The following is a 13,416-nucleotide window of genomic DNA, read 5'->3' on the forward strand; positions in this document are numbered from 1 at the left end:
AATTTAATTTGATTTTCCTCTTGGGTAACCTCAGAATATACCAAACTTGTGTCATTAAAGTTTTGATTTGATTTAGTTTACTGTACTTACATATATATTTACTGTCCTTATATGACATCTTACTGCATTACTGTTATCTGCCCTCTCAAGTGTATGTATTCAAAATGTAATATATGTATATAAGTACAATCTTTAACAATCTTTAACAAAATTCTAAAACAATTTCCTTATTTGTAAAGTTTTTTTATTTATTATTTTTTTTGAGTTGTTGAATTATTACTAAAGTAATGAAATTTGCTTTTTGCAAATTTCATTACTTTAGTCAATAGTTCAATTTTTTTCTTCAATATAGCCATCAATCTATATTGATTTACAAGGATAAGTTTATTACTATTACTCACAAGGATAAGTCTCAGAGGTTGCTAGCTTGTGAAAAGTTACTTCGATGATAAAAATCTTGCTTTTGAATTGAATTTTTTTCTTTCTGTCAGAGGATAAAACATTCAATTTAATTGCTAGTTTTAAATAAAAGTGCTTTTATCTCTTAGCTCTAATTTGATTTACATCTACCATTTGTTAAATTGTGTATAAGAAGTGTATGAATGTATATAAGGAATAGAAAATTTTTCTTTTATGGACTAATAGAATGTGATCACAATTGTTTTATGAAAATGCATGTGATGCTGTGTGAAGAATGTTTTAGGAAAATTTTCTTTAATTTCTTATAATCTATAGCTATATATAATTAATATATTCTGGAGAAATTCTGCAGCAGATTATTTAAGCAATAATGCTCTATATAACCTGTTGCAAAAGTTACACTAAGCATTTACTTACAATTTTTGCCTTTCATGCATATTGATGGAACTTTTTGAAGTGTTTATTGCATTGTTTCATGATTTGATGTATTATCATGTAATTTTTTTAACAATCAAACTGCTACTCTAAAGAAAGTTATTAATTTATACTAGGTGCTATAAGTTTTAGTAAAATTTATTTAAAAAAAAAAAATGGCGCCATTTCTACGTGTTGGCCTATGTATTCCTACCAGAAAAAAACTATCCATTCGCCTTCCTGAGAGAATATCAGATCTATGTAAAGCTTCAAATATTGAACTATGTGAAATAAATACAAATATTGATTTGGAACTTCAAGGTCCCTTTGATGTGGTTTTACATAAAGTACTTGATTACCATAATGAGTTTTCAGCTGAAGAAGCAAACAAAAAAATCAAATCTTTTTTGGCTTATTTTACAAAGCATTCAAATACAATTCTTATTGATAATCTTGAATGGTGTACAAGATTTACAAATCGAAAGTATATGATAGAACTTCTTAAGTCATGTGAATTTAGTATGAAGGGAATAAAGTTATTTTTGCCTAAAACAATACAGCTCACAGAAAAAATGGCAATGTCTGATATTTTACACAATATTAATGAACACAAAATCAGATTTCCAGTTATTTTGAAGCCCTATTCAGCATATTTTGCTGATGGTTCTCATGATATGGCTTTGATATTTTCTAGTGGTAGTCTAGTAAATGTTCCACAGCCATCTCTGCTTCAAGAATTTCATAATCACAATGGAGTAGTTTATAAGGTTTTTGTTGTTGGGAATAAATTTAACATATGTGAGCGTCCATCAATTAAAAACTTTAAAATTATGCAAGAAATTGAATGTCCTTTAATGGAAACATTATATTTTGATTCCCATTCCATATCCAAAACTGGCCAGCCTTATCTCAAAGAATTCCATTCTGATGATCCAAATAAGAAAGAATGGTGTAACGATGATATGATTCCAAATCTTTTAAATCTCAGTATTGTTGAAGAGTTGATTTTGAGAATTCAACGTAAGACCAATCTATTTTTATTTGGTTTTGATATTTTAGTTGATAAAGATAGTGGAGATTATGCAGTTATCGATATTAATCAATTTCCTTCGTATATTGGCATAGGTGAACACCATTTTGGAAACCATCTGGTAGAGTTATTTAAGTCCTTTATAAGATGAAGAATTATTAATATAAAAGAAAATTTACATTTTTTTTACTGAGAAATTTTGTCATTAAAAATTTTTTTATTTATGTTTCCTTTTTGTTTAAAATAATTTATGTTTCTAAATTAAAACATCAATTTTTTTTTTTTACTATTATTATTCCTTAGTAGATTATTTCATCTCATAATAAAGAAAATTTAAGTTTTCTCTCCATTTCAAAATTCTTCATGTTTTATTTACTGAATATATAAAAAAATTCTTTTTTCTTATTTTAAAACAAAAATTTTAAAAAAAAAATTTAAAAATTGTTCCTTTGGGCCAAATAAAAAAAGAGCTGTTACACTAAAAAGAATTTTACAGTAGAGCTCTGTTTTACTTGTAATAGAACCTAACCACAAATTATTCCTTTGAACTTAGAAAATTCAAAAGAAATTCTTTCCTTTTTTGCAAATGGTTTCTTTGAAATAAGATTTATGTTCCCAATTAGTTTACTATAACTTAAAAAAGCACAAAAGTTTTTTTTTTTTTTTTTGCACAAAAGCAGCAATTTAATTTTACTTCATAATATGGATTGTACTACATTTCAAATTGTTATGCTGTTCTTATCTTATATATTCTACTTACTAACATCTTCATTAGCTAAAAATAAAATTTTTATTTGAGGCAATATTGGTTGAACAAATTGTGTGATCTAAATTACAAAAGTGTAGATTTTTTAAATTAGAAAAGTCTATAAAATTATTAGAAGTAAACTTTAAAAAATTTTCAAACTCACTGCTTTTTAGGTTAAAAAATGATATTGTTGTCTCTATTAGTTTTTTTGTCTTCCTGAAACTCCAATAGTTCATTGCTGTTATAAACCTTTATATACCTTTATCTCTCTACTCTATGACTTTGTTTGATTTTCAGGTTTTAGGAATTAAGTACTTAAAATAAATCTCTATGACAAGGCATGGTAAAAATTCTACTGCAGGTGCAGTATATACATATCATGAAAAACAACGAGATTCTAAGTCTTCTGGGTGGGGCTCACTAAAGACAAGGTTCAATAAAGATGCAATAAAAGAATTTGATTGTTGTAGTTTGACATTGCAGCCATGTAAAGATCCAGTAGTCACAACAGAAGGCCACCTATATGATAGAGAAGCCATACTTGAATATATTCTTCATCAGAAGCAAACAATTGCTAAGAAGACTAAAGCTTATAAAAAACAGGTTGATTTCCCCATATTTAAGTTTTGTAGTTCTTCTACCTGATAACAAAACATGTGTTCAATTTCCTTACTATCATTTTCTGCACTAATTGTATTTTTCATTTATGATAAGCATTTATAATAAGAATTGTTTTAAATTTTTCTTTTAGCACAAAAGATCAATATTCATAACATTTGCAACACTGTTATTTGCTGCTTTTGAATTTTTCATTGTGAAATTTCATTAGATTTAAGTTAAGAACTACTTTTAGTGACACACCCAGATTTTAGTTCTAAAAATTAAACACTACAAAAATATATGTACCAAGTGCATATCTATTTGGGAGAGGAGCTTAGTGATAACATGTCTTTTTCAATCTGATATTTATCACACTCTACTTTTTCACCATAGCAAAAGCTACAACTACTTGTCCTCTTCATTTTGTACAAAAATTATGAGGACAAGTAATTTTATTTTAAAAAATCCTTTATGCATTCATAGTTTTATTTCTATGTTCTTAGTTGACTTTTGTTTTAAAGAAATTTCCTTTGATTTTTATTTTCTAATAGATATTTCCATTCAATTGTATAAAATCCAATTTCAAAAAGACGAATACTCCCACCATTAAAACGATCCCACTGCTCTCATCTCCCATAACTAAAATGATCTTTTTTCTTTTGGTTCCCCTTCCCTTCCTCCTAAAACTAAATCCATTCTGATTTAAACATATCATAAATATTAAAAGTATTAATTTTTTTGGGTGTGTGTTTGAATAATTTGAACAATTTATAACACTACTAAAAATACTGAAGATAGAAGACATTTGCCTACTTTTTGTCTTTTCAGCGTTCTTATCTTTTATCACACAGTACTTTTATGTATGCATATAGTGAATTATATTTAACACTTTGCACTTTTTTTCTTGTCAAGGTTATCAATTTGTATCCCATTAACTAAAATAACGTTTTTCTTTGAAAGTTAAAAAAAGACCAGCAAGATGAAGAGGAAAGTAATGAAAAAAGTGAAAGGCTTAAAGTTTCTCAGTTTATTGGACTTGAATCTAGCATAGCAACAAAACGAGAAAATCCTTTTAAAAGCATTGGAGAATCTGGCGCTTTAAAAAAAACAAAGAACGATGACAGCTTGCATTCAATTAAAAATACCAGTGAGTCATTTTATAGTAATTTTTTTGTTTAATTGAATTTGATTATTCTTTTCTAGTCATTTAATATATATTAATTATATTGATAAACTAAGATTGACTAAATTGTAAATATTACTGCATTTAAAATTTTTCAGTTTGTTACTTTCATTAAAAAAAATCAATTGTCCTTAAAAAAACAGTAACAAAAAAATAATTTTGATTAAAAATAATCATAGGTTTATAAAAGTTCTTTGCAAAGTAAGCCACAAAGAGTAAGCCAGGTTCTACTCTTCCCCACCTCTAATTTCTTTTCATGTTAAAGTGCTGGTTAGATATGTTTTTTTTTTGTACTGGACAATCTAAAGTCAATCAGAAGTAACATAAAAAGTTATTCTTTACCCTGTTTATCTCTTTCAAGAGAAAATCTTACCCCTTTATGATGATATTTCCTCCTTTCAAAAAAAAAAAAGCAAAACTTTTGAAGTTAATATCTTTCATTATCTTTCTTAAAAAATTAGTTACACTTTTTACAAATCTTAACTTGAAGTGGTTTAAACTCCTTTTACACCACATCCCCTTATTGTAATAATTTAAAGGAAAAAAAATACAACAAATGCAACAAAAATAACTACTTTTATACATCTTATCTAAGCAAAAAGTGACAGTAGAAGGTTTCAATCGTTTAGCATAATCTTTATGCCCAATCCTTTGCTTATATTGAGACCAACTTGGTATAAAGGCACTGTGAACAGTTTCACCAGTCTGTTCAGCATATGATCCCTCAGATAACAACAATTAAATTTCACAAATGAGAGAATATGGCAGACAACCATGTAATCTTTTCAGGTAACCTTCTGCTCTGCATTGAAGTATTTTTTTGTATACTGCTGTAGTTCAGATAATGATATTTTGAACTCAAAATTACTGAAGAAATATTACTGCCTAATTCTTGTCCAATGGTGCACTCTTTAACCTTCAAATATTTTCTGAGGCGATGAACTATAAGTATTAAATTAGTTTTTAGTTTATCCCATGATAACCTTGAAGTAAGATGTAACATTTTTGAGCCAATTTATCCCATGATAACCTTGAAGTAAGATGTAATGTTTTAGAAACTAATTTGTAAAAAGATGCCAATCTAAAAGTTGATGTAAGAAGATGTAATTCTTTTGGTGGAACTAAGTGATTATTTTCATCTTCAACCATCACTGTTTGAAATGATATCTGATTAAAATCTTTTTAGAAGATTTATTGTCTTTAGTTCCAACAGTTAAAGCTAAAAGATTTCCACCTTAAAAATAAAGTATAATTAAATTGTATGTATTTTCAGCCCCTTCTTAAAATTTACAATTCAAATGTTTTGAAAACGTTGTTAGCAACCAAAACAATTGCTTAACTAAAAGCCTTTTATCTATTGAGTGTTTTATATGTGCACTTAAGTTTTATATAAACATCCAAACTTTTTGTTAATTATTTAATAATGAGAATGAAACTTACACTCCTGTAGAACTGGCCTCTCTCAATGCCTTCTCATTCCATCTTGTTTTTTATTATGTCTGAAGCAACTTGCCTAGATGATATTGGATCAAGGGTTTCTGACAAGTTACTTAAGTTCAATTGACAAATAAAAAATAAAATTCATTGTTAAATTAATATACACCTTAAAGTTTCATAATGAAGTTTATAAATGAATATTTGACAACTTTTAATTTACTTATCAAGTAACTTAATATTTATTCTTTAACCTCTTTCAGTACTATGTCTGATTCTTGGCATGTCCACCTAATTGAAAAATAGTAATTTATAAAAAGTTTATATTTTTATATGTATTATTTCACTTTAAATTTTAATTTGTATACTTGAGAAACTTTACTCATCCAATTTGAAAGTTTGCTACAGATGGTTGTACTTTTACTAAAGATTTTGAATATTTACCTTTTTTTTTTTTTTTCCAAACAAACTGCACAAACAGATATCTTTAATTGATGTTTTTTCTTTCATCATTTTAAAACTATTTTAAAGAAAAAGAAGCCAAAAATGGGAGATTTTATCGTTTTTGAGGCTGGTTCTTTTTTAAAATATAAAATACTAGCTCTTATGATCGACTTCAAATTTGTTCTGCACTTGAAAAACACTTATACAAGCTGCATTTACTTTTTTAAAAAATGAAATCAAAGGTAGGGAGAGGTCGAACCTGGCGGTCTTTATACAGTACAGTATTTCTTCTGCTCCTGAACAATTTTGGAAAACTTTTTCAAATAAGGAAATATTGACTCAGGAAGTTGCTTTTTTAGTTCAAATTTACAGTTTTTAGTAAAAATTAGCATAAAAAAAGCGATTACATTAAAACAAAAAAATGCACATAGAGCAAATGCATATAAAGTCAACGGTATTTACATAAAACGTCACAATTTTGTGAAGATAAAATTAAACTTTTAAGTATTTATGATTTGAATATTCTAGGCAGCGTAAATAAAGTTTGGTCACCATAAATAAATCGAAAAAAAGCATTATTAAATCGGATTTTCCGAACTTTTTTTTTATAATATTTTTTTATGTATTATAAAAAAATGGTATTGTTTATTTGCAATTAACTAAAATATTGCGAGCTGAATTGAAAATGATGCTCTTGTTATAACTGCTTCTCACAAAGGAGAAATATTTTGTAATTATATTGTGACATTTAAAATGAACTTTCGTCAAGAGAAAGAATTTTTGCAAGTAAAGTTGGTGTAATAATTTGATGAGACAAAGCGGCTTGTCTTAGCGCAGAAAAATGCTGACATGCTTCCAAACTCGTTGCAAACATTTTGCGAAATAGAAGAATACGCTTACAGTATAGTTATACTCTTGTTTGGTTTCTATTGTTTCTACTTTTACTGTTATCAAAAAAGAGTTTAAAATAGTTAATTTAAAATCAACAGGACGAAAAGAAGTCGCATTTCAGTTTGATTAACAGTTTAAGCAAATGGGGAAAAAATGAAACCGTTCAACGTGCTTAAATTAAACGAGACGTAGAAAAGCTAAACAATGAACTCAGTGGGGAATATGTAGTTGCCTCGTCATGGATGAATACCTAACTAACAATCCAATAGATCAATAAAATGCTCGGAACTTTATCATTAGGGAAAAAAAATTTTACTAACATGGAATATTCGTGCCATCAAAGATGCTGCATCAGATTCTTTGAAGCGCAAAAGTATTGACATGGTTTTGGTTCCAGGAAGTTGTACACGTTACATTCAGTCATCGGATGTATGCTGGATGTATTCGGAACAAGCAACATTGTTTCGAATTTTATGATGCCTTTCTACTATTTTTATGATGTCTTTCTACGAATTTTATGATGCCTTTCTACTATTTCCTCATTTAAGACTGTAGTCTTAAATGAGGAAATAGTCCTTAGAAAAGAGAAGTAGTCCTTATGGATTCTAAAATCCTGGCGAAAACCAAGTAAGAAAATGATTGTAAAATCTTTTCTCTCTTGTGCATAGTTGTGTTACGGAAGTTAAGATAACGACATCACCTATTTAAAAAAAGATCAACTTTGCAGTGAAGGTTGTACAATACTCAAAGATCAGTTCGATTAAATGAATTCTAAAGAGGACAATCCGTTTAAAGCGGATCAACTTTGCAGTGAAGGTTGTACAATACTCAAAGATCAGTTCGATTAAATGAATTCAAAAGAGGACAATCCGTTTAAAGCGGATCAACTTTGCAGTGAAGGTTGTACAATACTCAAAGATCAGTTCGATTAAATGAATTCAAAAGAGGACAATCCGTTTAAAGCGGATAAGATATTGCTGAAGCCTGTTCGAATGAAAATACTGATTGACGAGAATGAGGAGGGGGCGTAAATATAAATATGTGATTGTGGAGAAATTTAGTATTTTTTATCCAGGAGAAAAAAAAGAACATAAAACGCGTGTCTTTCGAAATCCCTTTTTTACTTTTTTTGTATTTGTTTAAATTGCTTTGACATCTAGAAAAAATCAAATAAGCGCCCTGCTCGAATAAGCGTCCAAATTTGAGGGTTAAAATTCGAATAAGCACTCGGGCGCTTATTTCAGGATTTACGGTAGATGATGTGTGAAAAATGCAAATAAGCATAGAAGCAAGAAAATCTTGCTTTTAAACTAAAAAATTCATTATCTTTAATGGTATTAACCAATTTCGTATCATGATCTTGCCATTAATTTGCATTTTCAATTTCTTGATTAAGTTATTTAAAAATGATCAAGGCAACACCCAACCAAGATCATTTTGAATTTTTTAGTAAGCCACATTTTGATTTTAGTTTTTTAAATGCATCATTCAAAAAAACTCTTCTAAATTAATTAACATAAAATTCTTTTATTTTCATCATATTAATTTTCATCATATTAATTTTCATCATATTAATTAATGCGTAAATATTGTTTAAATTACTTTTTTTTTTGTCATTGCTTAAAATGCTCTTTAAAGTTTACCAGAGTTTTAAAATTTTTTTTTACAGGTGATATCGAAAAGACAAAGTTACCAAGTTTCTGGATTCCAACTCTCACCCCTCAAGCAAACAATAGCCGTTTAGAAAAACCAGATACCAAGGTATATTGTCCGATGAGCGGTAAAGTTTTAAAAATGAAGGATTTGATCTCTGTAAAGTTTACTTTAGCTCCGCAAAGCGATAATAAATCTCTAATTGCTAAAAATGAACGATATATATGTCCTGTAACAAAGGATGTATTAAGTAACAAAGTTCCATGTGCAGTGCTAAAACCAACTGGCGATGTTGTTACAATGGCATGTGTTAAGAAGTTTGTTATGAAAGATTGGGTTTGTCCTTTAACTGGAAAAAAACTTCAACCGAGCGATGTTATCGAAATTAAACGAGGTGGTACAGGTTTTGCTGGAGTTAGTGGTAGTGAATTAGAGGGAAAACTATACGGTGCTTCTCTTATGTGTGGTTGAAAATTTGCTCATGATGATTTAATAGTTTGAAGCAATTAAAAGGTTTTTAAAATCACAATTACAATCAATATGGTGAATAAAATATTCGTAATTTATGAATTAAAAGATTAGTATTTTTTCCAAATAATATATATACAATATATATATATATATATATATATATATATATATATATATATATATATATATATATATATATATATATATATTATTTGGAAAAAATAGTTTGATTTAATTTCACATTTTGAGCTAATCTTTAGATCTTTGGAAAATACGGATCTTTATATAAAAATACGGTTCGTTATATAAAAATACGGATCTTTATATATTAGATCATTTCAGTAACTACAATAAGGTTTTCTTTAATTAATCTAACGAAAACGATTTTCCGGCCACTTGTTTTTCTCTTATCGTGCGCTTACTACATAAAGTTGCTGGTGTTATGCTTATCAATGAAACGAATTGAGAACGAATGAAAACTAATAACTTGACTTGATAAACACAAAATTTAATTTGTTAACAGTGAGTACCCACATTAGAAGTTCAATGAATTTCAAATGCACTCAAATTTTTTGAAGTAAACAGTTTGCAAATTTTAATACCTTTAGCTTTGAAAAAGCCACGGATGATCGATTCTTAAATTTAAAGCAAATAGACCATTTATTCGACATATAATCATCAATAACATCTTTACATAATAAACTTTTACACGTGATCAAAACCTTCATTACCTAGATATAAAACCGAACAAGTCAAAAATGTTTTTCAAAAGTAACTGAATAGCTTTAAAAGTAACTGAATGCAATCATTATTTTTGGTAAAGTCTACTTTCTAATTTTACCAAAAATAATGGTTGCATTCAGGTTCGGATATAAATACTTATGTCCAAGTGTAGGAAATAGGAATTCAACTCCGCTTTATTAGTGATAGGCTAAGATATATCAACTCCGCTTTATTAGTGATGGGCTAAGATATATCTTAGCCCATCACTAATAAAGCGGAGTTGAATTCCTATTTCCTACACTTGGACATAAGTATTTATATCCGAACCCCAGCTGAAATTATCCTCATACGTGAAATAAAATCTTAAAAAGTAACATTTTTTCATAAATTTTTAAATTTCTCTAATATGGGATACAATCCTACTATGCGAATATATGCAAAAAAAAAACATGGCGTACTTCATAACACGTCTATTCACCGTGACGTCTTAATCTGGAGGCGAGTTTTTTGAACAAAAAAAAGATAAAGAAATGCTTTATTCTTTTTTTTCTTTTTTTTTTTATCAACTATATGCAATTTTTATTAAGATTATTATTTTTAGTGTTTTTTTTTTTTCAAAATTCTTTGTTTCGGTTCTTTTTCAGATCTTGATGAATACAAATTAAGATTACCTTTAAAAGAATATATTTGAAAGTATAACCCCATGGTTTCTGTTCATGTTTAATTGGTAAGATTCAGAAATAAGTATCATTAGACAGGACAAAAAGAAATCCATATATTATCAGCTACTTCACGAAATATATAGCAATGTATTACCTAATAACATACCAAATCACCAGACACAGTTAATCCCCCAAGATTGATTTCCACGGTAAAATCTCTAAATTTCTTCTAATAAAAGTACGAGTCATCTGAATCCTCATCATTTCGGACATGGTATGTACATTTCGGACATTCTATTGTACCCGGCTATGTATTTAGAGTCATTTTGACATCTGTAGATAATATGCTTTCTAATTCTGGTAAGTTATCAAACATTTTTCTTTATTTAAATAAAAACCACATCTTTTACAAGAATGCCCTGATGTAGTAAAATTAAGGCCATCACCATTATTGTCTAACTGTAAAAGTAGTTTTGATTTTATAAGTAGTGAACGACTGAAACCGAAAGAACTGAAATTTCCAAAACCGAAACAAGCAAAAAACTTGAAAACCAAATTATTCAAATTTTTTTGATGAAATAAGTATTTGTAAAAACAAGAGATTTGCTTTTGTAGTGATTTACGGGACATTAGCTAACTAAACAATCAGTATGTAACATAATTAAAGAAAAAGTGGGACGTGAAAAAATTTTAATATTTTAAGTTCACTTAAAGAATGGTTTGAGAATAGTAACTTGAATCAATTATGTAATAGGATTTCAATTAAAATTACTACAGTTGTTGTAATTAAATATTGATTTACACACAAACAAGTAAAATACTAATATAGTTAGGAAATCATCATGATCACACACCAAATTAAAACAAGTTATCTAAACTTAAAAAATATCTCCTAATAAAAGTTTCGGTTCATTACGGTAGCGGTTTGAAACAAAATTCTTGTGTTTCAAGGTCAATGTTTTTCACGTACAAATATTTAGATGGCTGAAGAAAAAAAATCCTTACTTTGGGAAGTACATTTTTGCGTCATCTTTTAGCAATCTAAACACACGACACAAGTATTGACGCTACTCAACTTCCTTCTTCCTTTCTCTATTTTATGATTGATTTTAATAGAGAACTTTATGCTAATTAAAAATCGAATAAAAACAAAGGCCTCGAAATCAAAATAAATTGCTATAATCTGATTAAAGAATAGTGAAATCATAAACCGTTTCGAAAGAAAAAAAAAAGAAATAGCTCGAAATACAATCTAAGATAACTTAAAAAGACTCGAAACAGCCTTTTTTTTTTTTAAATAAAAAGCACTCTGGTCATCTGGACTAGAGAAAAGAAAACCAAACAAAAGAAACGTACTAACAATTGAAAAGGGGTCATGCCTGAAAATTCTGGATGCTACACAAACATCCAAAAAAAAAATTCCTAGAAAGTGTTCGTTTTGTAGGAAAAAAGAATAACTTCCGAAAAAACTAAAAACGTGGATAGCCGTAACTGACCAAGATATGTACAAGCCATTGTTTCGTGCATCCAAGGCTGTACCAAGCAATACATTAAAATCTATGTTAACGAATGTTTAGAAAAATGACTTCTTCCATTCACTCACAGCATCATGGCGATTTAACTATCTATTTTGTCCAGATTTAGCGACTTCTCATTACTTTAAAGATTTTCTAAGTGGATGAACAAACGTCAATTATGTTGATAAGAAATCCAACCCACCAAACTTGCCTTAAGCACAAATATAATATTGATAACTTTTGGGGACATTTGGCTCAAAAAGTTTATGAGGGAGGCTGGCTAGCTTAAACAGAGCAAGTCTTGATGCATTAAATAAAAAGTAAAAGAAATTGATTTGAACTTTTTACGGTTGCTTATGAAAAGTGCCAAAGCAAAATAGAGATCTATTGAATGACAGAATTTTTCCTAAGAAAAAGCTGATTTTTACTGAAAAATAAATTCTGTTTTATAAAAAAAATTAAAATAGTTTTTTCTTTAATTAAAAATAAGAAAAAGTTTTTATTTTGCCCTATAACTTATGCATCACCCGTTATTATTGGTCTTCGAAGAAAAAATTTAAAATAAATAAAAAGATAAATCAAAAACAAAGCTAAAAGTTTGAAACTTCCCTTTTTGTATGACGTGCAAAATAAGAAAAATAGATTTACACGGGGGAATTAACTTGAAATTATTAAAAGTTAACAGTTTCAAATATATTTTTGATATAGGTAATTTTATTTTTTATGATTCTTATCATAAAAGTCTCTATAATAACCATAAAATCATAAAAATAGAGCACCATTAAATTGTACAGCTAAATGTTGAGGTAATCGTGCCAACCGAGGGTTAGGAAAGAAATATAAGATGCGCAACAGAACTTAGGGCCTGAAATTATTCTTAAATGGTCTGAAAAGAAACGTTAGAAGTCACACCGCAAAAAACGTTTTGTGAAATTCACAAAAAATTTGGTTACTTTAACAAAAACATTTGGTGAATATTTATGCACCAAATGTTTTTGTTGAAGTAACCAAATTATTTGGCAAAATTTATTTTGTAAATTTCACAAAATGATATTGTAAATTTCACCAAAAATATTTGGTGCATAAATATTCACCAAATGTTTTTATTAAGATAAACAAATATTTTGGTAAATTTTCGTAAAATTACCTTTTTTGTGTGTGGAAAGTTAACAATAAATTGTCTTTATTTTCTAAGACAATACGGAACTTTAAATACCTCGCAAAAA

General features: G+C 28.0%; 2 protein-coding genes across 3 annotated transcripts; both read left to right on the forward strand.

Moving 5' to 3' along the window:
- The first annotated feature begins 1,010 nt into the window (after positions 1-1,010).
- LOC145184198 (inositol-tetrakisphosphate 1-kinase-like) lies at positions 1,011-3,217 on the forward strand. Of its 2 annotated transcripts, XM_090092307.1 has the most exons (2): positions 1,011-1,985; positions 2,910-3,217. In XM_090092307.1, exons 1-2 carry the CDS (start codon positions 1,011-1,013, stop codon positions 2,934-2,936), a joined length of 1,002 nt encoding a protein of 333 aa, XP_089948433.1. In that variant the 3' UTR covers positions 2,937-3,217. The 2 variants fall into 2 exon arrangements, with proteins under 2 accessions (XP_089948433.1, XP_079915944.2); XM_080059818.2 differs by lacking the exon at positions 2,910-3,217 and having other exon boundaries at positions 1,011-2,196.
- On the forward strand, positions 2,943-9,370 carry LOC145184581 (nitric oxide synthase-interacting protein-like). Its single transcript, XM_090092308.1, has 3 exons — positions 2,943-3,215; positions 4,173-4,359; positions 8,834-9,370. Exons 1-3 carry the CDS (start codon positions 2,943-2,945, stop codon positions 9,286-9,288), a joined length of 915 nt encoding a protein of 304 aa, XP_089948434.1. The 3' UTR covers positions 9,289-9,370.
- Positions 9,371-13,416: the final 4,046 nt, after the last annotated feature.

Source organism: Hydra viridissima, unplaced genomic scaffold (assembly GCF_058129835.1).
Source record: "Hydra viridissima isolate aposymbiotic clone 2 unplaced genomic scaffold, HvirCarnegie_v1 scaffold_7, whole genome shotgun sequence".
NCBI classification, from domain to species: domain Eukaryota; kingdom Metazoa; phylum Cnidaria; class Hydrozoa; order Anthoathecata; family Hydridae; genus Hydra; species Hydra viridissima.